A 24231-nucleotide genomic window follows, 5' to 3' on the forward strand; every position below is an offset into this window, starting at 1 on the left:
TCTGCACTGAGGGGGATCTATGCTTATGGAGGGGGGTATGCACTGAGGGGGCTATGCTTATGGAGGGGGGCCTGAACTGAGGGGGTCTATGCTGATGGAGGGAGGTCTGCACTGAGGGGGATCTATGCTTATGGATGGGGTCTGCACTGAGGGGGGTCTATGCTTATGAATGGGGGTCTGCACTGAGGGAGATCTATGCTTATGGAGGTCTACACTAGACATGTGCATTCGTTTTCGTCCTAATGCATTTTCGTCCAAATTTCAGGTATTTTCGTTATCGTTTTAACAAACGATAACGAAAGTGCAGAATCCGAAAAACGAAAGATCCGACATAAACAAATGCTTTATTTTCGTTTTCGTTGCTACAACAGTTCGATATAGATAGGAGATTCGACATGATGATGACAATAACAATCTGTGTCCATCAAACCTGTGGTCGAATGTGCCTAACCTTAACTCTATTAGTCCAAGATTATTCTACATAGAGAGAAAAGATTCGATGTAGGGGAGAAAAGATTCGACGTGGGGGAGAAAAGATTCGACGTGGGGGAGAAAAGATTCGACGTGGGGGAGAAAAGATTCGACGTAGGGGAGAAAAGATAAACAAAAATAATGATGATGATGAATGTTATTGGCTGATTGTAACCAAAGAGGAGGAGCAGTAAAATAGCTAGAACTAAGTACACACGTACTTTGGCTTATGGTGTCTGTTGAAAGTTCTAAGAAGATTCGACGGAGCAGGTAAACTATACGGCGTTGTACAGTTTAGCTGCTCCATCGAATCTTCTTTGAACATTCGACAGACACCATAAGCCTTCAATGACAGATTCGACCTTAATTTGGATTTTCGGATGAATGCAATTTTTAACGAAAAACGAAATAAATAAAAACGAATTTCGGGAGTAACTAAATAAATGTATTTTTCGGACGAAAACAAAATTCCAAAATGAAATATTTCAGTGTGCACATGTCTAGTCTACACTGAGGGGGATCTATGCTTATGGAGGGGGTCTGCACTGAGGGGTGTCTATGCTTATGGAGGGGGGTCTGCACTTAGGAGATCTATGCTTATGGAAAGGGGTCTGCACTGAGGGGGGTCTATGCTGTTGGAGGGTGGGGGTCTGCACTGAGGGGATCTATGCTTATGGAGGGGGGTCTGCACTGAGGGGTGTCTATGCTGATAGAAGGGGTCTGCACTGAGGGGGTCAATGCTTATGGAGGGGGGTTTGCTCTGAGGGGATCTATGCTTATAGAGCGGGGGTCTGCACTGAGGGGATCTATGCTGATGGAGGGGGGTCTGCACTGAGGGGAGTTGTAACGACACCCCGAGTATGAAAGAGGTTAAAGTCGTTTAGGACATTCCATACCCAAACACAAAGGCAGCTACCGAATACTTCAATCAGCCGAACAAGAAACCCATACAAATAATTCTCCCCCAAATACGAGACAAGATGCTCTGTCTTTAGGTTTAAGCAGGAATCAACTCATTTATTAATCACACATGGACACAACAGATAGAAAACTCAGAGACTCTTTCCCCCCACCCTTGAAAAACGGGGCGGGTAAAACTGTCCAATGACAATGGACACGCAGGTCAGGTGTGTATAACTTCTCATCAGTCAACAGTCTTAGCAGGGGGGCTGCTGGAGGAATCCCCCTCCCTCCATAGAGATAAACATCCCATAATCCAAGGCAGACAGACACAATAGAACATTGGATTAAAGCCCCACCCCAAACTAGCACAGCAAATAGTACACAACACAATGAGACAGCACACATTATATATACATATATACAGCATTGAGTCCGATTAGTACAGATCAGACTGGATTTCTCGTTCACCTCACAAAGAGTATTGTTCCCTTAAAATCCAGGGCCCATAATCAAAAGGCAAGAGGCTTGCATTCAGTCCTCTCCAAAAACCTCTGTCCTGGCTAGGTCTGTCACAGGGGTCTATGCTGATGCTTATGGAGGGGGCGTCTGCACTGAGGGGGATCTATGCTGATGGAGGAGGGTCTGCACTGAGGGGGATCTATGCTGATAGAGGGGGCTACAATCCTTTCCTGCCCTCTGAGAAGTGCACCATTTCTGTTCAAATAGAGTCAAAGCGGAGTTCCACCCATTTTTTAGTTTATTAAAAGTCAGCAGCTACAAAAAGCATAACTGCTGACTTTTAATAAACCGACACTCACCTGCCCCACGGTCCAGCCATGTGGCTGCCTGAAGGCTAGCTCCTCTGCCCCTCCTCTCCTTGGCGCCGTCATGGTAACTGTGGGCACCCGGCCGTGACAGCTTATGGCTTCACGGATGGGCACGCACTGCGCATGCGCGAGTCATGCTGCGCTCTCCTATTGGCCAGCTGATCTTCTGGGACCTGAGTTGTGTCCCAGAAGATTGCTGGCAGGGAGGGGCTGCCTAGGGCGAGAGGAGGAGTCACCTAGGTGGCCAAAGATAGGAAGCAGGAAGTGGGACAGGAAGTCCCACAAAAAAAAAGGGTACACACACCCCCAAAAAATGACATGCCAAATGTGGCATGTTAGGGGGCGAGGAGTGCTTAAAGCAGAAATTCCATGTTTTGGTGTAATACCGCTTTAATTACCTGTGGGAGGGTCTACAGATTTTCTTGAAGCGTCATACTGACAATGGGGAGTCTGGATCCACCCCCTACCTGTCATCTGTGACATTAGCTCTGGGCTTCTGCTCATTCCCGAGACTAAACACAAAACACAGAGCTGTTCTCCTCCTCCCCTCCTCCCTCCTCCTTGTTGCAGACTAGACTTGGGCAGAGTGATTCCTTTTAGTGAGCCAAATCATTTGGATCATTTCAGTGAAAAGATTTGAATAATTGAATCGTCTCACGACTCATTTCTTCAAAATAAGATCATCACACACAGCTCATGATTCAGTAGAGACTCATTGTGAGCTCTCTAAACTGTGAGTCATTCATAGATTCAGGAGTCATGCTGCTCGCTCATATATGTACAGCGCATTTTAAAATACAGAATGATTGTGTGCTCTCTGTGATTTAGGCCGGGTTCACACAGTGCTGCGTTCAGTAGGCTTGGCTACTGAATCACTGAATCGAATCAGTGAATCAACTCACTACAGAGTTTGAATGTATCGACTCATGAAAGTGAATCTGATTCAATTAATTGTCAAAGATCTTCCCCTTTCAGGAAGAGTAGAGAAGGAGCTGAAAACACAGCAGCCTCAGATCATGATTTGTAAAATTAGATATAACATGATTATCTGTGAGCCACCAAGACTTTAAGATTCTGAATAAATCACAGAGCACACACGATTCTCTTCTGTATGATGTCTGAGTGTGAAGCAGGCAGCAGACAGTCAAGTCAAGTCCAGTCTGTGAATGACATAGAAAGAGAACACACACGAATCAATATTATGTTTTGTAACATGAGTTGTGTGAGCCAGCAGAGCAGAATGACTCCCGAATCTATGAGTGACCCATCAGAGCACATTAGATTCATGAGTTGTGTGAGCCAGGAGAGCAGAATGACTCCTGAATCTATAAGTGACTCATCAGAGCACATTAGATTCATAAGTTGTGTGAGCCAGGAGAGCAGAATGACTCCCGAATCTATGAGTGACCCATCAGAGCACATTAGATTCATGAGTTTTGTGAGTCAGCAGAGCAGAATGACTCCTGAATCTATGAGTGACTCATCAGAGCACATTAGATTCATGAGTAGTGTGAGCCAGGAGAGCAGAATGACTCCTGAATCTATGAGTGACCCATCAGAGCACATTAGATTCATGAGTTTTGTGAGTCAGCAGAGCAGAATGACTCCTGAATCTATGAGTGACTCATCAGAGCACATTAGATTCATGAGTAGTGTGAGAAGTCTTTGAATGAGGCTTGGTTCACATTGGTGCGATCATGCGGGAAACCCTGCAGTTTGCGCATCGCACCACACTGCCCTATGCGATTGCAAACTGCTGGAAGTGCCAATACAAAGTTAATGACACCCCCAGATCAGTTCGCATATTGCAGTGTGTTAGAATATCAGAGTTTATGAATGCATTTGGGTCTTTTAAGAATGACTGACTTGCTTATGTATATTGTCACATATTATAGATATGGATAAAGTAAAATATATATGTATAGATTTTTACATATATTTATGTAAAGATTTGTTTAAAGCTTCATATGCATTTCTTGGGATAGCTTCAAAAGCAATTCTATATAGCAGTTCTCATGTGGTATAAATTAGTTTTACCTCCCCCATTGTAAGAGATAAGGTTATATTCTTTTCCAAAGACACAAAGTTCCAGTATGTTAAGAATATAAGCTGTTTCTTTACATTACTACAGTATATTTCTTCATTAGGATATTAATAAGAACACTGCATTTTAAATGTATATATACTGATATGTAGTAGGATTTTAGACGTTTAAAGGAAATGTGTATGTTGTAAGTTAAATGATTCTTATTTTAGCTACTCTCACATAGTTCATAGTCCCACCCTTAGGAATGTTGGAGGGAGTGAAATTACTCATTCAAAGTTCCCTTTTTTTCTGTGGGACTATAAGGAAAAAACTAACCCTTTAAAGCAGTCTGGAGAGGAAAAGGGAGGGGTTGGTTTTTTAGAAGTAGAAAAGCTTGTAACAGAGGTTTTTGGGCAGACACGCACAAAGGCACATTCTTTCCAGCTCTCCACGAGAACACATTCACACACACATCTCAAGACATTGCAGCTACTTTTACACACAGACATATCTTATTTAAACTTCATTTTAAGAATAATCTATTTTTATACTCTAAATTTTGACATTGTTTTGGTAAAATCTTGTTATTTTATTATTAAATCAATTTTGGAGTTTTTACACGAGAACTGAACAGATTTTCTTGGAACTTTTTCTCATCAATATGAATTACTGAAATATTGTTAATACAGTATTAACTCGAATATTACACAGTGCAAACTGTGAATTCGGACAGGAATCAAATTGCATGGATGTGTGAACACCCATGCGATTCGATTCAGGTGTGGACCAAAATAAGGGTCCTGCTTGACTTTGATCCAAATGTGAGGCAAATTCAGCCATACAAATCTGTATGGCTGAATTTGCATCGCACAGACATTGCATGCGATTTGCACAGATGTCGTACAGCGCCCTGAACGCAGCACTGTGTGAACACGGCCTAAATCACTGAGAGCACACAATCATTCTGTATTTTAAAATGCGCTGTACATATATGAGCGAGCAGCATGACTCCTGAATCTATGAATGACTCACAGTCTAGAGAGCTCACAATGAGTCTATACTGAATCATGAGCTGTGTGTGATAATCTTATTTTGAAGAAATGAGTCGTGCGTCGATTCAGTGATTCGAATCATTTCACTGAACTGATCCAAATGATTTGACTCACTAAAATGAATCACTCTGCACAAGATTAGATTGCACCAATGTGAACCAAGCCTCATTCAAAGACTTCTCACAGCAGCTCATGAATCTAATGGGACCTGAATAGTCACTCATAGATTCAGGAGTCATTCTGCTCTTCTGGCTTACACACAACTCATGAATCTAATGTGTTCTGATGAGTCACTCATAGATTCAGGAGTTATACTGCTCTCCTGGCTCACACAACTCATGAACCTAATGTGCTCTAATGAGTCACTCATAGATTCATGAGTCATTCTGCTCTGCTGACTCACACAACTCATGAACCTAATGTGCTCTGATGAGTCACCCATAGATTCAGGAGTCATTCTGCTCTCCTGGCTCACACACAACTCATGAACCTAATGTGCTCTGATGAGTCACTCATAGATTCAGGAGTCATTCTGCTCTGCTGGCTCACACAACTCATGAATCTTGACGTCAGGGAGGAGTTGACGCGCTGACGTCACCGTGTACTAGTGTCTCTATTGGACGGGCATCCTGCATAGCTGGCCGTCTTCCATTCCTGTTTGTTTTTAATTCATTGTAAGTGCAATATTTGTTATCTTTTATTAAATCCCTTTGATGGTATAACACTATGGCAAGCCTTTCCTTTCTGGGTTTTTTGCAACTGCCTGTTGGAGGTCTTCACTCAGAGGAGTTTGGTGATTATCTACGTCATTTAGTAAACCTTGAACTCCCCTGGGACACCTGTTCTGTCTTTAATACCAGGATGGGATTCAGAGCCACTTGCCTGTTTTTTGGGATAAAGGCCCGGACCGGGTTTGAGGTCACAAGCTTATTTTGCTTGCTGTTTGGTAAGCTTGCATTTCTTATGGTGGTCACTTTTGGGATATGGTGGTGGTCTGTCACGGAATCATTTCAATATATTTATGAACTTCAACACTTTATCAACATTTTTTGACCATTTATTGACTTATAATTTTTGAACACTTATTTTTTATGGAATGATTCATTTATTATTGTCTAATGTTGATGTTAATCATATAACATCAATATTTGGGATTTTCATTTTCATGAATCTAATGTGCTCTGATGAGTTACTCATAGATTCAGGAGTCATTCTGCTCTGCTGACTCACACAACTCATGAATCTAATGTGCTCTGATGGGTCACTCAGTTTCAGGAGTCATTCTGGTCTGCTGGCTCACACAACTCATGAATCGAATATGCTCTGATGGGTCACTCATAGATTCAGGAGTCATTCTGCTCTGCTGACTCACACAACTCATGAATCTAATGTGCTCTGATGAGTTACTCATAGATTCAGGAGTTAAAGTGCTCTGCTGGCTCACACAACTCATGTTACAAAACATGACATTGATTCTTGTGTGTTCTCTTCCTGTGTTATTCACAGACTGGATTTGACTTGACTGGCTGCTGCCTGCTTCACACTCAGACATCATACAGAAGAGAATCGTGTGTGCTTTGTGATTTATTCAGAAACTTGAAGTCTTGGTGGCTCACCGATAATCATGTTATATCTAATTTTACAAATCATGATCTGAGGCTGCTGTATTTTCAGCTCCCTCTCTACTCATCCTGAAAGGGGAAGATCTTTGATGATGAATTAAATCAGATTCACTTTCATGATTCGATTCATTCAAACTCTGTAGTGAGTTGATTAACTGATTCGATTCAGTGATTCAGTAGCCAAGCCTATTGTAGACAGAACGATCTCTGCACACATTCAGGAAAGCAGCAGGCATTAGTGAGTGTAGAAGTCAGTGATAGTGCTCTGTATAGTGTATTATAATCTACTTTCCTTCTAAAATTATAATGCAAATAATACATTTTAAAGTAAAATACAACACTGGCTTTTGTCAGCATTGTCTGCATTTACTGTAAAGCAATTAGAGCCAATATTGTGATTTTATTGGCTATTCAGACTATTCCATGTGACTGAGGTCACGGAGCCTTCCATGTACATATGCTTAGGCTGGTTTTACACTGCTAGGAGTATAGGGGATGGGGATGATGGGATTGTATAGGAGTACAGTGGATGGGGATGATGGGACTGCATAGGAGTACAGGGGATGATGGGATTGTATAGGAGTACAGGGGATGCAGATTAACGGTACTGTATAGGAGTACAGGGGATGGGGATGATGGGATTGTATAGGAGTACAGGGGATGGGATGATGGGACTGTTTAGGAGTACAAAGGGTGGGGATGATGGGACTGTATAGGAGCACAGGGGTTGGGGATGATGGGACTGTATAGGAGTACAAAGGGTGGGGATGATGGGACTGTAAAGGAGCATAGGGGATGGGGATGATGGGACTGTATAAGAGTACAAAGGGTGGGGATGATGGGACTGTATAGGAGCACAGGGGATGAAGATGATGGGACTGTATAGGAGTACACGGGAATTGGGATGATGGGACTGTATTGGAGTACAAGGGATGGGGAAGATTTGACTGTATAGGAGTACAGGGGATGGGGATGATGGGACTATATAGAAGTATTGGGGATGGGGATAATGGGACTGTATAGGAGCACAGGGGATGGGGATTATGGGACTGTACAGGAAATCAGGCGATGGTGACAACAGGACTGTATAGGAGTACAGGGGATTGGGGGATACGGATGACAACAGTGGAGGTGGTGACAGGGGATAGGGATGACAACATCAGTGGTGGTGGTGGTGATGGAGGATATGGATGACATCAGTGGTGGTGACATGGGGATAGGGATGACAGTGGTGGTAATGGGGGATAGGGATGACATCAGTGGTGGAGGTGATGGGGGATAGGGATGACATCAGTGGTGGTGATTGGGGATAGGGATGACATCAGTGGTGGCGATGGGGGGATAGGGATCACATCAGTGGTGGTGATGGGGGATAGGGATAGTGGTGATGGGGGATAGTGATAGTGGTGATGGGGGATAGGGATGGTGGTGGGGGGATAGGATCAGTGACATAGGGATGATATTTATGTACAATAAGCTCTGGTTCACACTGACAGTGGGAATGGGACTGTTTAGGAGTACAGGGGATGGGGATGATGGGACTGTATAGGAGTACAGGGGATGAGGATGATGGGACTGTATAGGAGTATTGGGGATGGGGATGATTTCAGGGGTGATTTCAGAGACATCTGTGGTTGAGGTTGCTGCACAAATGTCAATGGAAATTGCACCCCAAAGTCGCCAAAAGTAGTACAGAAACTTTTAGTAATCAGTGTGGTGCCGCAAATGCGGCATCACACCAATTCCGATGGTGCCATTGCCGCCGATTTGGCATGCAATTTGACATGTCAAATCACATGCCAAATCGTTCCAATGTGAACCTCCAAGCTGCCCAGCAGAGAGGGAGATAGAGGGATACCAGGGAAGGACTCATCAGAGGCTCCAGGAAAATAGCTGCCGGACAAAAATAGCCACATGGCAGTCATATGAACCTATGCTGGACCCCAAGATCCTCCTTTCTACTGCAGTGGGGGTTGTCGGCCAGTGGTAACACTGTGACACAGACTATAGGTGCCCAGTCATATGTGTCCACATGAGACATTTAACTCACTGGCCACCCCAGTCCAGGATGGGGCATAGTCGCTGTCAACTGACAGCAGAGCTAGCGGTCTGTGTGCTCTCTCTGGTCAAACTGGGGTGACCTGACTGTTGATAGAAGATCTCCACATGAAAAAATCCCAGGAAAAGAAAAGGAAAAAAAAAGAAAGCTATAAGACCACAAGTCCCGGCATAAAACAATACATCAATACTCCTGGCACTAGGCACAAAGACTGGAGGCCTATAGTAGAGAAGAGGTTTTAAGTCCAGGTAAGACTGTCCATAGGAGGTGCCAATGTTTTTTCTGCCTAGTGTTCTACTCCTGTAGGTGTTGCTATAAAACCCTGTTTGGTCATGGATAAAGAAGAGACTGTGTCTGTCAATGAACATAAGAGAAATCATCTCTGCCGGGTTAGCCCCCCATATCAAAATTTTTGAAAAAATCTTATGCAGTTTGTTAGATCTTTGTTAGATCAGGTTAGATCAACCGCTGTTTACATTAGATCTCACACAGAAGAAGCAATATTAAAAGTTATTTTCTGGGGGGGGCTAATCCATCATCAGCCCCCCTTATCAAAAAATTGACCAAACAGTGGTAATATCAGAGTATAGCACTAACTTCAAAGTCATCGTTTAACCCTCCAGGGGCTAAAACATTTAATAAAAAGATCCAATACATTTCTCTATGGCACAATCTTCTTTCTTACGCTAATATTATATCTTTCTTTTTATTACTCTTAGTATTGACACTTATCTATGCTTTTATTTATGCCACCACCCCATACATATATGATTGTATGTGCTTATTTACGTTTGTTCTAGCACAAACATAGTCTATATCAAAAAATCTTTTATACATATGCCCCTTTTCTATCAGTTCCAACTTTATATTTAAGCTGTTATATATGTGTATGCACGCTGGGATACAACCCATAAGCCTGTACTACGTACCCGTGCACGCATATCCATGTTTTACTACTGATTGTCATATGCCTTGCTTGAGCTTTGCCTTTAAATCTTTTTATTTTTCTAAAGTTGACTATTCATGCTGCTATTGCTCTTTTTTTTCTCCGAACGCTACATCTTTTAAATTACACATTTTTAATTACATTTTTTATTTTACTTTCCACTCTTTTTAAATATTCTTATTGTAATTGTCCACTTCCTGTTGTTTATTTGCTGCACCCGCCCATGGCCAGCCCACCGCCAGTATATATACCACATCTAGTCATTATTGTGGTCATAGGTTGAAAAAGGACCGATTGATGGTTCCGAAACGCGTCCCTTTTTTATGACGTCACCCCCCCCTTTGGCTCTGCGCTGCGGTCCAGGCTGGTTACAGTGTCTTTCAGTGGATGACATCACTTCCGGGTCCGCCTCCTCTCCTCGCTGATGACTAGGGATGAGCTTCGAGTTCGAGTCGAACTCATGTTCGAGTCGAACATCGGCTGTCCGCAAGTTCGCCGAACAGCGAACAATTTGGGGTGTTTGCGGCAAATTCGAATGCCGCGGAACACCCTTTAAAAGTCTATGGGAGAAATCAAAAGTGCTAATTTTAAAGGCTTATATGCAAGTTATTGTCATAAAAAGTGTTTGGGGACCTGGGTCCTGCCCCAGGGGACATGTATCAAAAAGTTTTAAAAACGGCCTTTTTTTCAGGAGTAGTGATTTTAATAATGCTTAAAGTCAAACAATAAAAGTGTAATATCCCTTTAAATTTCGTAGCTGGGGGGTGTCTATAGTATGCCTGTAAAGGGGCGCATGTTTCCCGTGTTTAGAACAGTCTGACAGCAAAATGACATTTCAAAGGAAAAAAAGTCATTTAAAATACTCGCGACTATTGCATTGCCGGTCCGACAATACACATAAAAGTTCATTGATAAAAACAGAATGGGAATTCCCCACAGGGGAACCCCAAACCAAAATTAAAAAAAAAAAAAAATGACGTGGGGGTCCCCCTAAATTCCATTCCAGGCCCTTCAGGTGCTTCTTTCTTCTTTCTTCTATCTTTCTTTGGTTTCTTCCTCCATCATCTTCTTCTTCTTCTGGTTCTTCTGGTTCTTCTGGTTCTTCCTCCGGTGTTCTCTTCCGGCATCTTCCTCCATGGCATCAGTGTCTTCTTCCCTTCTTCTCCGGGCCGCTCCACATCCATGATGGCATGGAGGGAGGCTCCCGCTGTGTGACGCTTCTCTCTTCATCTTCTTCTCTTCATCTTCTTCTCTTCATCTACTTCTCTTCATCTACTTCTCTTCATCTACTTATCTTCATCTTCTTTTCAGGCCACTCCGCATCCATGATGGCATGGAGGGAGGCTCCCACTGTGTGATGCTTCTCTTCTTCTGACGGTTCTTAAATAATGGGGGGCCACCCGGTGGCCCCGCCTCCCTCTGATGCACAGTGACTTGATGGGACTTCAATGTGGCGTCACGGAGAATGCCACAGGGAAGTCCCGTCAATTCCCTGTGCATCAGAGGGGGGCGGGGTCACCGGGTGCCCCCCCCGTTATTTAAGAACCGTCAGAAGAGGAGAAGCATCACACAGCGGGAGCCTCCCTCCATGCCATCATGGATGCGGAGCGGCCTGAAAAGAAGATGAAGAGAAGAAGATGAAGAGAAGAAGATGCAGAGAAGAAGATGAAGAGAAGAAGCGTCACACAGCGGGAGCCTCCCTCCATGCCATCATGGATGCGGAGCGGCCGAGAGAAGAAAGGAAGAAGATGCCGACGCCACGGACGAAGATGCCAAACGAGAACACTGGAGGAAGAACCAGAAGAACTACAAGAACCAGAAGAAGAATGGAGGAAGAAACCGAAGGAAGATAGAAGAAAGAAGAAAGAAGAAGCATTTAAATAAAGGAATTGTCAAAAACTGTCTCTTGTCATTTTTAACATTTTTGACACTTTTTTAGTGAAATGGTAGGGGTACGTACCCCCTTACCATTTCACACAGGGGGGAGGGCCGGGATCTGGGGGTCCCCTTGTTAAAGGGGGCTTCCAGATTCTGATAAGCCCCCCACCCGCAGACCCCCACAACCACCGGCCAAGGGTTGTGGGGATGAGGCCCTTGTCCCCATCAGCACCCTCCCAATGTTGAGGGCATGTGGCCTGGTACGTTTCAGGAGGGGGGGGGCGCTCTCTCGCCCCCCCTCTTTTCCTGCGGCCTGCCAGGTTGCATGCTCATATAAGGGTCTAATATGGATCTTTGGGGGGACCCCACGCCGTTTTTCTTTTTTAATTTTGGCACAGGGTTCCCCTTAATATCCATACCAGACCTGAAAGGCCTGGTATGGAATTTAAGGGGACCCCCACGTCATTTTTTAAAAAATTTTGGTTCGGGGTTCCCCTGTGGGGAATTCCCATGCCGTTTTTATCAATGAACTTTAATGTGTATTGTCGGACCGGCAATTCATTAATAGCCGCGAGTAGTTTAAATGACTTTTCTTCCTTTGAAATGTCATTTTGCTGTCAGACTGTTCTAAACACGGGAAACATGCGCCCCTTTACAGGCATACTATAGACACCACCCAGGTATGAAATTTAAAGGGATATTACACTTTATTGTTTCACTTTAAGCATTATTAAAATCACTGCTCCCGAAAAAAATGGCCTTTTTTTTGCATTGATCCATGTCCCCTGGCAGGACCCAGGTCCCCAAACACTTTTTATGACAATACCATGAATATAAGCCTTTAAAATTAGCACTTTTAATTTCTCCCATAGACTTTTAAAGGGTGTTCCGCAGCATTCGAATTTGCCGCGAACACCCCGAATTGTTCGCTGTTCGGCGAACTTGCGAACAGCCGATGTTCGAGTCGAACATGAGTTCGACTCGAACTCGAAGCTCATCCCTAGTCAATACCCAGCCTCAGTGACCCATTCTTCTTCCGTACCACCATTATTGGGGAACCGTATAGACTCTGGGACTCTCGGATGATACCTGCCCTCTTCAACTCTGGCAGTTGTTCACGCAGATCCTCCAAGTTCCCTAAAGGAATCCATCAAACTATTTCCTTGAATGGCTTATGCACTCGAAAAAATGGATCCAGTATTGGGCACTTTTTGCACACCCCACATCAAATTCACTCCTGGAGAATGCAGCCTACCATCTCAGGAGCTGAGTCTTGGCCCTTTCTTTCCATTCAGGCAAAAGGGGAGTATTCTTCAGATAGAACTCCTCCACAGAGATCCCATCCTTTGCTCCCCCACCAAATCAGACGGTGGGACTGGGGTGGCCAGATTCACTTGTCCCAGCAACATCTGAGCCGGTGTCTTCACTGGCGAGCCTGTTATGTTGCAGACACTAACCAAGATCTTCCCGTGACTTCTTTGCAACCCTTTGGTTGAAACACCTCGGGAATTATCTCCACTCCCGTGTCTTCTCTCTGTCCATCCGATTCAAGGACAATGAAAGGGCCTGGTTACTTCCAATTTAGCTTGACAGATGCTCGTAAATAGGCCACTTTACCAGGCTGTAACATCTTCTCACACTGGTTCAAGTGCCAGATCTTTCCCACTCCTTCAGCTGAAGCCTTCTGTTTTTGTACCAGGTGCTGGTAGGCTTGTCTCAGCATGGGGTGCACACTTGTAGTTGAAGTGCCTGGCTTCAGAACAAGAGGTGTCAGCCTTCTGACAAGATCAGTATTGGTCCCTATGATGAGAGAACTCTTACTGGCCCCTGGTGGGCGAGGACAGACCACTGCCTGAGTGTCAAAAATCTCGGCTTTGCCAGTCATGGAGGGATCGAAGGTCAGTTTGACCGGTAGATAGTCATCATAGGGGTGAGTCACAATACCCCATATCTGCAGCTATTCCAACTTCTGCAAAGGCAGGTGCGTGAAGTGCCTGTCTTAGAAGTCTCTGTAGAGAAGGGATACTTAAGCTCCAGTATCCAGAAGGGCCTTGGTGTAGACTCCCTTTACTTGGATGGAAACAACAGGAGAAGGTCCCACCAGCTTGTCAGGGAGCATGGAGGTAGTGGTGGCCCTGGCCTGTTCGGTGGTTTGTATCCGTGCTCCTCTCTGCGGAGATTCTGATCGGGCTTAAGTGTGCGCTAAGTTCTGGGAGTCTGGTGTGCATTGACTCTCCGACACCAGGCAGCATGTGTCAAAGGAAACGGGACACTGGGTTGCTTGGAGGTAACAACGGGGGGGGCCCTCTGCAAGGGTTTGGACTTTCGCTGTTGTCTCCTTGTGTCATTGGTTTTGAGATGGGCACCCGGTTGGCTCCTTCACCAGAGCCCTCCGAAGTTTCCCTCTGGCTTCTGGCACTGTGCTTCAGGCTTCACTGGGCTTGGACACATCTGTCAATTAATGTCCCACATAATTTCAGCATACCTCGGTATGCTCAATGGCACTCCTCACTGGTACACATGAAAATGCTCATTATCAGCTCCGATATAGACACTAGTATAGATATCCGTGCATCGCTACCAAATATCCATTATATCCTTGTAACTATGGAAAATCAAACATTAAAATCACTTGATCTTACCAGATCTAATGAATATTTTTTTGGCCAGAAAATTTGATAAGAGGGGGCCAGCCCCCCTCATTAATCACATAGCCTCACTGACGGTTTTCCTGAGTGTGGCTCGGGGTTAAATTTCAGAACCATTAGCGGTAACCCCGAGCCACACTCAGGATTGCATCTCAGGATCCTGGTGCAGCATTACTTACCTTATCCTCGAGATCCTGCGATGTCCACCCGCTATGTCTGTGGGCTCTGTCTCCTCCGAAGCCTCTCTGTGCCAGGCTCCATTCCCTGCGAGCGTCGCGATACATGGGGGGAGCCTTGCGGCAAATTTAAAAAAATCTTACAGATTACAGATCTTACAGATTACAGTACTGTATGAAATTATTTCACATCCCTTTTGTCCCCAGTGCTTTGTCCAATGCCCTGCATGCAGTTTTATATTATATATACTGTTCTTTCTGCCTGGAAACTTGAGATTGTCCATAGCAACCAAAAAGTGTCCCTTTATGTCAAAAGTGGCTTCAGACCAGCTAGAAAACAGCGATAGTAAATTAGAACACTTGCAGAATTGAGCGATAGTGAGTCGTGGGGAAATTTATTTTATTATTATTTTTTTAAATTATTTATATTTATTTATTATATTATAATTTATGTTTTTGTGTTTCAAACTTCATCATACCCGGGATATCTACTAGACTCTAGGTGGACAGATTTAAGTGTGTTATTGTTAAGAATTACAGGCCTACAATATAAAACGCCAAATTTCAATGCAAAATAATTGTACCGCTTTCAGCACCTAAAATCCGAAATAATCATACCACCAGGGAGGTTAATAAGCCTCTAATTATGTGAGATCTAATCTCATCCTTATGTACCACCATCTCATATCTCTAACGTTAAAACCACTCACCCTGCCCTTATGTACCACCTAATATCTCTATTTTTATGTGGAATATCTCTGAAATAATGTGAGATCTAACGTTAAAACCACTTGATCTTACTGGATCTAACGAATATCTATTAGCCTGAATGATTTTTGGTCAGAAAATTGCATGTGGCGGGGGCTAACCCGTCCTTATGTACCACCTAATATCTCTATTTTGATGTGGAAAATCTCTGAAATGATGTGAGATCTAATGTTAAAACCACTTGATCTTACCAGATCTAACGAATATCTATTAGCCAGGAATAATTTTTGGCCAGAAAATTGATAAGGGGGCCGGCCCCCCACATTAATCACTTAATAAGTCTCTAATCCCCCATGTGAGATCTAAAGTTAAAACCACTTGATCTTACCGGATCTAACAAATAGCTTCCAAAATAGCTAACTGTTTGGTCAATTTTTTGATAAGGGGGGCTGATGACCGGTTAGCCCCCCAGCAAATAACTGTTAATATTGCTTCTTCAAGTGTGAGATCTAACGTAAACAATGGTTGATCTAACCTGATCTAACAAAGATCTAACAAACTATAAGATTTTTTCAAAAATTTTGATATGGGGGGCTAACCCGGCAGAGGTGAGAAATCTTCCTTTATCTTCATAGAATGCAAGAAGGTAAACAAAATCTTCAGCCTTTAGAACCACTTTAAGTGATATTACAGATGAGAACTAGGAATGTACATCTTTGTATGTTTCTGATTATTAAGTGACATCCAAATCTCCTCTATCATTCAGGAACAAATCATCATGATTCCCAGTCCTGTGATCAATATGAAATTTCTGACATGGAGGTCATATAGTATTATTCACAAACACATCTGTTGGGTTATGATGTCACAATATCTCACAGGGGTAGAAGCATTCTGACATCTGAAGTTGGCAGGTTACAGTTTTTAAAGGGCAATACAGTAGTCCTTTGGTGAGAACATGTTTTATAGATCCATTTTTCTGCAATGAGCTTCTGGCCGTGGAATAAAATGGAATACAATTTAGTGTTCAAGAACTATGAACCTGGTAACAGAAGACAGACCCCAGATCCAGTATAATCGGTGTACATAGATCATTATAGTTTCTAAAGAATCAGATCTAGAAGCCCTCAGTGAAGTAGATGGTACAAATGAAGTGTAATTATTCCAACACCATCTCCGCACCTTACACAGTGATTCCTGTGATAGATACACTACGGGTTTATTTACCTTTCAGCTCCGGAGTCAGGGAATGTCCGAGTTCATCCAGCAGAATTTGTTCCGACAGACCCTCACCTATAGAGAGGAATATAAGATGATGGCTTTGAGTCATGTATGATTGAAACTGACCTTTCACATACCCCAAGCTACACATTACAATTATGTCCAAGCAGCAGAATATAACAAATTCTATGTTACATGTAACATGTCCGAGTAAAGTTCTCTATATTCTGACCATATATAAATACAAAGAAGTGATCTGATTAAGATTGTGTTATGAAAAAGGTGTCTGTTTATGAAGCAGTGAAGAGCTGTGATCCCGAGGATTCCCACTGATCACAGCCCATAAACAGTTTATGAAACAGAGATAATCGGGGGAGAAGTGTTTCAACATGTTCTTCCGCCAATGATCTCCACACACCGAGAATCCTCATTGACTGACACAGAAACGGCCATTTTATGAAGCTGCGATCTCAGCGCTTCACTGGCGATCTGTGTCAGAGTTCACACTCCCTGATTCAGCAGCTCAGAGGTGGAGAATCGGGGAGTGAAGAGGGAATCCCGGGGGATCTGAGGGGGAAAGAGGAAGATTTTTAACTTCCTTCTACCTTGTTCAGATCCCCCAAGACTGTAACCATGTCCCCCTGTCATATTTATGTGTATACATATATATATATGTAGCGCTGGTAGATTTTTGATCTACCGCTGATAGGTAAATCTAGTGGGTTACTTGTTAGAGGAAGTTAGATTTGCCTCTGTTCCAGCTTGACTGAGTTGCGTGTAGTTCTACACTGTGCCGGTGGGTGTCGTTGTCACTATGGGCTGGTGTTGGAAAGTTGCATTCTGGGAGAGGGTATTTATGGGACAAATGCCATGTTTAGGGGATCATTTTCAGCCACCTGCTGGCCCTCCTGGCCGACAGGTATGCGTTAAGAGTACCACCTCGTGGTCCTCTGTTCCGGAAGCCCACGTCACTGCGGCGTGTGGGTGGGCCCAGAAGCCTGTCTGGGGCCTACCACAGCAGCAGAGGAACGGTCCTGAGCTGTCTATCCTGAGTGAAGAAGCTGGACAACCGAGAAGATCCCAGGGGAGGACCCGTCATGGAAGGATCATGCAGAGTGCTGGTCTGGAGAGGGGCCTGGTGACTCGGTTGGAGGACGCATCCTGAAGTAATCTTACTGCATAGTACTGCCGGGTTGGCTTAAAGGTTCAAGTGCTGTGTCTGACATTCATCGTAAACCAATACATCCTGTGGCAGAGGATCGTACGGGTTTTATTCCAAACAAGTCTGTGGCAGAGACTTTTGTTAATGCTGCGTACTGGCTGCTAGGCAAGTGAGAGATGTCTATCCAGGCGGGCAAAGATTGAATCCCACAAGGGGAGCGTATTCAACCATTAAACCACAAGTGTTCAATTCCTGAGAATGTTCTAAAGAATACTAAGGAAAGGTATTTGAGCTTCCCTGCAGCGTTCCTTCCGCCTCTTCCTGCTACTTCCTTTATTTGTTCATTAAAGCATTGGAAAACCTACTCAAGTGTTTGCTGCTTATATCGTCCAGAGGTAAACTCAACTGAACCCTAGACCCGGTGCCGGTGAAACAGAGGTATCGAGGGTGAAGGTAACAAGCCCGCTTTAAACCAGCAGCTCCACCGAGAGTTATTGCTACATGTGGGGGCGTCGTCCGGGATTTGTTAGCCATCAGTTCAGTTAGCCATCAGTTCTTACAACCTGGAGAAATGTTTCACCAGGAGTTTACGGCGAGAGCTGGACTTTGTCATTTTCTCAGGAAAAGAAGAGATTAAAAGTTGCAGGACTTTATTTGTGAGTGCGTAGGGGGGGGCGGTATCTGGGGGTCCCCTTGCTAAAGGGAGCTTCCAGATTCCTATAAGCCCCCCACCTGCAGACCCCCACAACCACCGGCCCTTGTCCTCATCAACATGCCACGCCATTTTTTTTATTTTGGCGTGGGGTTCCCCTTAAAACCCATACCAGACCTGAAGGGTCTGGTATAGATTTTGATGGGGACCCCATGCCATTTTTTTATTTTACATTTTGGCCGGGGTTCCCCTTAATATCCATACCAGACCTTAACGGCCTGGTATGGAATTTAGGGGGACCCCCACGTCTATTTTTTAAAAAAATTTATTGTTTCACTTTAAGCATTATTAAAATCACTGCTCCCGAAAAAACGGACGTTTTTAAAACTTTTTTTGCATTGATACATGTCCCGTGGGGCAGGATCCAGGTCCCCAAACACTTTTTATGACAATAACTTGCATATAAGCCTTTAAAATTAGCACTTTTGATTATTCATGTTCGTGTCCCATAGACTTTAAAGGTGTTTGTGTGTTTGAACAAATTTTTTGCCTGTTCGCAAGTTCTGGTGCGAACCGAACAGGGGGGTGTTCGGCTCATCCCTATTAAGGACCAAGCTTCTTTTTGAGATTTGTTGCTTACAAGTTAAAAACATTTTTTTTGCTAGAAAATTACTAATGCCAAACATTATACATTTTTTTCCCTAACACACTAGAGAATAAAATATAAGATAAAGTTATGCCAAGTAAACTGATACCCAAAATGTCGCGCTTCAAAATTGCGACAAATTTTTACCCTTAAAAATCTCCATAGACGACATTAAAAAAAATTCTACAGGTTGCATGTTTTGAGTTACAGAGGAGATCTAGGGCTAGAATTATTGCTCTTGCTCTACCAATTGTGTCGATGCCTCACGTGTGGTTTGAACACCTTTTTTTATATGCGGGCGCTACTCACGTATGTATTTGCTTCTGCATGCAAGCTCGGTGTGACGGGCATGTTTAACATTTTTTTTTACCTTTTTTTTTAATTTTTATACTGTTCTTTTATAAAAAGTTGTTTCACTTTTATTTCTATTACAAGGAACCAATTGCCTTCAGAAGTCACCTAATTAGTAAATAGAGTCCACCTGTGTGTAATTTCATCTCAGTATAAATACAGCTGTTCTGTGAAGCCTTTAGAGGTTTGTTAGAGAATCTTAGTGAGTAAACCACATCATGAAGGCCAAGGAACACACCAGACAGGTCAGGGATAAAGTTGTGAAGAAGTATAAAGCAGGGTTAGGTTATAAAAAAAATATCCAAAGCTTTGAACATCACACAGAGCACTGTTCAATCCATCATCTGAAAATGGAAAGAGTATTGCAGAAACTGCAAACCTACCAAGACATGGCCGTCCACCTAAACTGACAGGCCGGGCAAGGGGAGCATTCATCAGAGAAGCAGCCAAGAGGTCCATGGTAACTCTGGAGGAGCTGCAGAGATCCACAGCTCAGGTGGGAGAATCTGTCCACAGGACAACTATTAGTCATGGACTCCACAAATCTGGCCTTTATGGAAGGGTGGCAAGAAGAAAGCCATTGTTGAAAGAAAGCCATAAGACGTCCCATTTGCAGTTTGTGAGAAGCCATATGGAGGACACAGCAAACATGGGGAAGAAGGTGCTCTGGTCAGATGAGACCCAAATGGAACTTTTTGGCCTAAAAGTAAAATGCTATGTGTGGCGGAAAACTAACACTTCACATCATCCTGAACACACCAAACCCACCGTGAAACATGGTGGTGGCAGCATCATGTTGTGGGGATGCTTTTCTTAAGCAGGGACAGGGAAGCTGGTCAGAGTTGATGGGAAGATGGATGGAGCTAAATACAGGGCAATCTTAGAAGAAAACCTGTTAGAGTCTGCAAAAGATTTGAGACTGGGGCGGAGGTTCACCTTCCAACAGGACAATGACCCGAAACATACAGCCAGAGCTACAATGGAATGGTTTAGATCAAAGCATATTCATGTGTTAGAATAGGTCAGTCACAGTCCAGACCTAAATCCAATTGAGAATCTGTGGCAAGACTTAAAAAATTGCTGTTCACAGACGCTCTCCATCCAATCTGACAGAGCTTGAGATATTTTGCAAAGAAGAATGGGCAAAAATGTCCCTCTCTAGATGTGCAAAGCTGGTAGAGACATCCCCAAGAAGACTTGCAGCTATAATTGCAGCGAAAGGGGGTTCTACAAAGTATTGACTCAGGGGGGCACCATACAAATGTCCCCTACACTTTTCACATATTTCTAAAAAAAAATTGAAAAACATTCATCATTTTCCTTCCAGTTCACAATTATGTGCCACTTTGTGTTGGTCTATCACATAAAATCCCAATAAAATACATTTATGTTTTTGGTTGTAACATGACAAAATGTGGAAAATTTCAAGGGCTATGAATACTTTTTCAAGGCATTGTATAGTATACCGACATTGTTTATATACATACATATCCAGTTTTTATATTTATGTGTGCTACTTCTCTCAAGGTGTCTGACATGTGTGGGATCCCATACATAAATTCAGTAATAAGCCCCTATCATGTTTGGGTGGCCAACAAGAAGAAGCGGACGTTCCCATGGCACTGTAAGGGGCCCAGGTGGCCAGCAGCGTCTGTGTCCACGAGTAAAGGTGGACATGGTCTGTCCTCAGGCAGGGCACTATTTCCTCTGTTTGGTGATGCTGCCCGGCTATCCAGCCACAGCATGCAGAGGAGGTGGTGGACTGGCTTACTAAACCATCCTCATCCTCCTCATCCTCTGTCACTCAATCAGAGACTGGTGTGCAGTCCACCGCAGCTGCCATAGTGGCTAAATCTGCCTCCTTGTCCACAGTTACTCCTGCCATAGCCCCAGCATCAGGCATGGTGGAGTCAGCTGAGTTATTTAAACACAGCATCAGCTACTTGCTCCTTGATGATGCACAGCCATTACTTGATTCAGATGTTGGTTCTGAGATTGAGGAAGGTAGGAACATGAGCCTACAGAGAGGGGAAAACACTGGTTAAAAACAAATTGGCAGTTATGTTCACCCAACAGGAGCAAATTGCCAAGTTGGCTCCAGTGATGGTGAGGATGGAGGGGATGATGATGATGATGAGGTCACTGATGCAACTTGGGTGCTGGATAGAGCAGAGGAGGAAATTGAGGGGGAGGCACAACCCCAATGAGCTCAGCTGTTTGGGCCTTATTTAGCTCATGTGCAGCTGATCTAACTGTTGCAATTTGCAAACTTTGCAACAAGCAGATCAAGCATGGCAAAAAAGCCTTGGCTAAGGACATCATGCACACCTCTCTTTCTCACTCTAATGAGAGTTTGCCAGGAAGGGAGGGGGAGGAGTCATAAGAGGGCCAATGAAAGCTGCATGGCTGCAGAGCTTGAGATGTGCCTCTGTGGGTCTGTGTAAATCCAGGAAGTGGACAGGCAGCAGCTTCAGCTGCCCACAGGTAAAATGACTGCAGCCAGACTCAGTGGGGGGAGATTTCTGCAGCATATTTGGCAAGTACAGAATCACAGTATATATGAAATATTATGCAAAGTGGTTGGAGGGAAGCTTCAGAATGGCAAAGATGTTTTATTACAAATTATGTGAGAAGACTGTAATTCCTCTTTAAGTGGCTGTATCCCATTGTTCTATTGTTTCTGTCTACCCTGGGAGCAAAGTATTATGGGGCCGGTACAAGGGGGGGCGGAAGGGGCGGATGCCCTGGGTGGTACTATTTACTGGAGGAAAGGGGGCACATGTGAAATGCTGGCTGTGTGCTTCTAAAACTGTCTGGACACACCAGCCGCTAATACCTACACCTGCAACAATGTGCTGAGTGCGCTCCTGCATCCGGCAAAAGCCTAGAACAGACCAGCGCTTCACTTATTCACTCCCCGGTCAATGGAGATACACCCCCTTACAGGCACTTGGTATTCCCTGTTCAGCGTCACACACTGAGAGGCTGGCCAGAGGCGGGATGGGAGCAGTGGCGTGACATTGCTATGGGGGTGGGGGGGTGACTGCACCTGGGTGACACCATAAAGAAAGCTGGCAGTTGTAGTGGGTGCTGTTAGGCCCCCTCCCTCCACCCCCCCATCAGTGATAGCGGAGGTGTGACAAGGGAGAGGCGAGCTGCGGGATGTCAGAATGTCGTCCCCCCCGCCCCCCCCTTTATCCTGTCAGCAGTGTGGGAGGAGAGATAGCGGCTCTCTCATTAGGTTCGCCGCCCAGCTTCCTGCCCGCTCTTTTCCCCTCCCCATTGGCCACAACGCAGGGCAAATCACAGCAACCCATTGCTCTCCACAGGGAAGAGACTACAGCTCCCAGCATGCACTCTGCTGGGGGAAAAAAGAGAGAGCCCGGAACCCAGAAACAAGCTGGGGGAATGAGTGATATACTTTAACTGCTCCAAAAGACAGAAACAGAGAGGGAGGAGTGTACCTGACGAAGCCAAACAGAGAACCATGCTGCTAACCAGAGAGAGCCACGCTGCTAACCAGAGCCACCAGAGAGAGCCACGCTGCTAACCAAAATGAGATGAATAAATCAGCGCATATATGCAAAAAAGTACAAAGCAGCTATACACCAGGGTCAACACAATCAAATCCCTTAATCCAAAATATACAAAATAAGGTGCAGCGCTAAAAAATAAAAAAATTTTAAATAAACTTCAAGGGAAAAAATGCGGAGGCATCAATGGAACAAATAGTCCTTCAGAGGGACATAACAAACAGTCCTATAATTGATAAATGAAGCACTAATATTGTCCAAGAATATTCAGTAAGTATCCACCACACGTGACAGCATGCCAAATAGAGTGATTGATGTATGTGCCCAACACCGATACACTGAGTGGCCTCTCACCTGATGACCAGGACCCTTAAGTAATAGAGGGTCAATAAGGCATTCCCATAAGGGTAAATCAACGAGATCCTTTTTCAGATGATGATAATACGTCAGGAAACACTGGGGCTGTGGGTCAGGATGGCTCTGGGCTGGGCTGTAGGTGAGGATGGCTCTCACATGGCATATATAATGCAAGAAAGGACAAAAATAGTGCTCTCTGTATACTCAATTTTATTAAAATAATAAAAAATGTAAACTTACAAAAGCGGCACTTCACAAGTGCCAGGACGAACACAGCAAAGGAAACGAATCACCGCCGTGTAGAGACACGGAGTGGAGCATGCGTGGTAGCAGCGGGTGACGTCACGCCGTTACGTTCTGGACGCGTTGTGTCCCAGTGGGCGGGGACTTCTTCAGCAGATGACGAGACTACGTGGGCACCCGCGCTATAAGGAGGTGAGTTTCCATAGCGACAATAGACGCTTCAAAGTAGTGAAAAAAAAACGGAAATGTCCCCTGATAATGCAAACAGGAAAAAACGGAAAAACGCTGCTAACCAGCACCACCAGAGAGAGCCACTCTGCTAACCAGCACCATCAGAGAGAGCCACGCGGCTAACTAGGGCCACCAGAGAGAGCCACACTGCTAACCAGCACCACCAGAGAGAGCCACACTTCTAACCAGCACCACCAGAGAGAGCCACGCTTCTAACCAGCACCATCAGAAAGAGCTACGCTTCCAACCAGCACCACCAGAGAGAGCCACGTTGCTAACCAGAACCACCAGAGAGAGCCATGCTGCTAACCAGAGCCACCAGAGAGAGCCACGCTGAGCCACTACCAGGGTACAGACGTGCTACACTACTGACCAGAGTCGCCCCGGGTAACACAGAGTGAGCAAACATCTAGCTGGAGGGATCACTGCGGCAGTTTCGCTGGGTCTGGTAAGAGGGCCTGTAGGCCATTATCCTTTACTGATCCTAGGGACTGAGTCATTAGGAACTGCCTAACCTGC

General features: G+C 44.4%; 1 protein-coding gene across 1 annotated transcript in view; it reads right to left on the reverse strand.

Annotated features, from left to right (window-relative positions):
- The window catches only part of LOC141116679 (NACHT, LRR and PYD domains-containing protein 12-like), a 329149-nt gene that overhangs the window by 215413 nt on the left and 89505 nt on the right, over nt 1-24231 (reverse strand). The window contains exon 5 of the mRNA XM_073609070.1: nt 16544-16609. Within this exon, the coding sequence (XP_073465171.1) occupies nt 16544-16609 (66 nt within the window). The remainder of the gene's footprint in view (nt 1-16543; nt 16610-24231) is intronic.

This window comes from Aquarana catesbeiana, linkage group LG13 (genome assembly GCF_042186555.1).
Source record: "Aquarana catesbeiana isolate 2022-GZ linkage group LG13, ASM4218655v1, whole genome shotgun sequence".
NCBI lineage: Eukaryota > Metazoa > Chordata > Amphibia > Anura > Ranidae > Aquarana > Aquarana catesbeiana.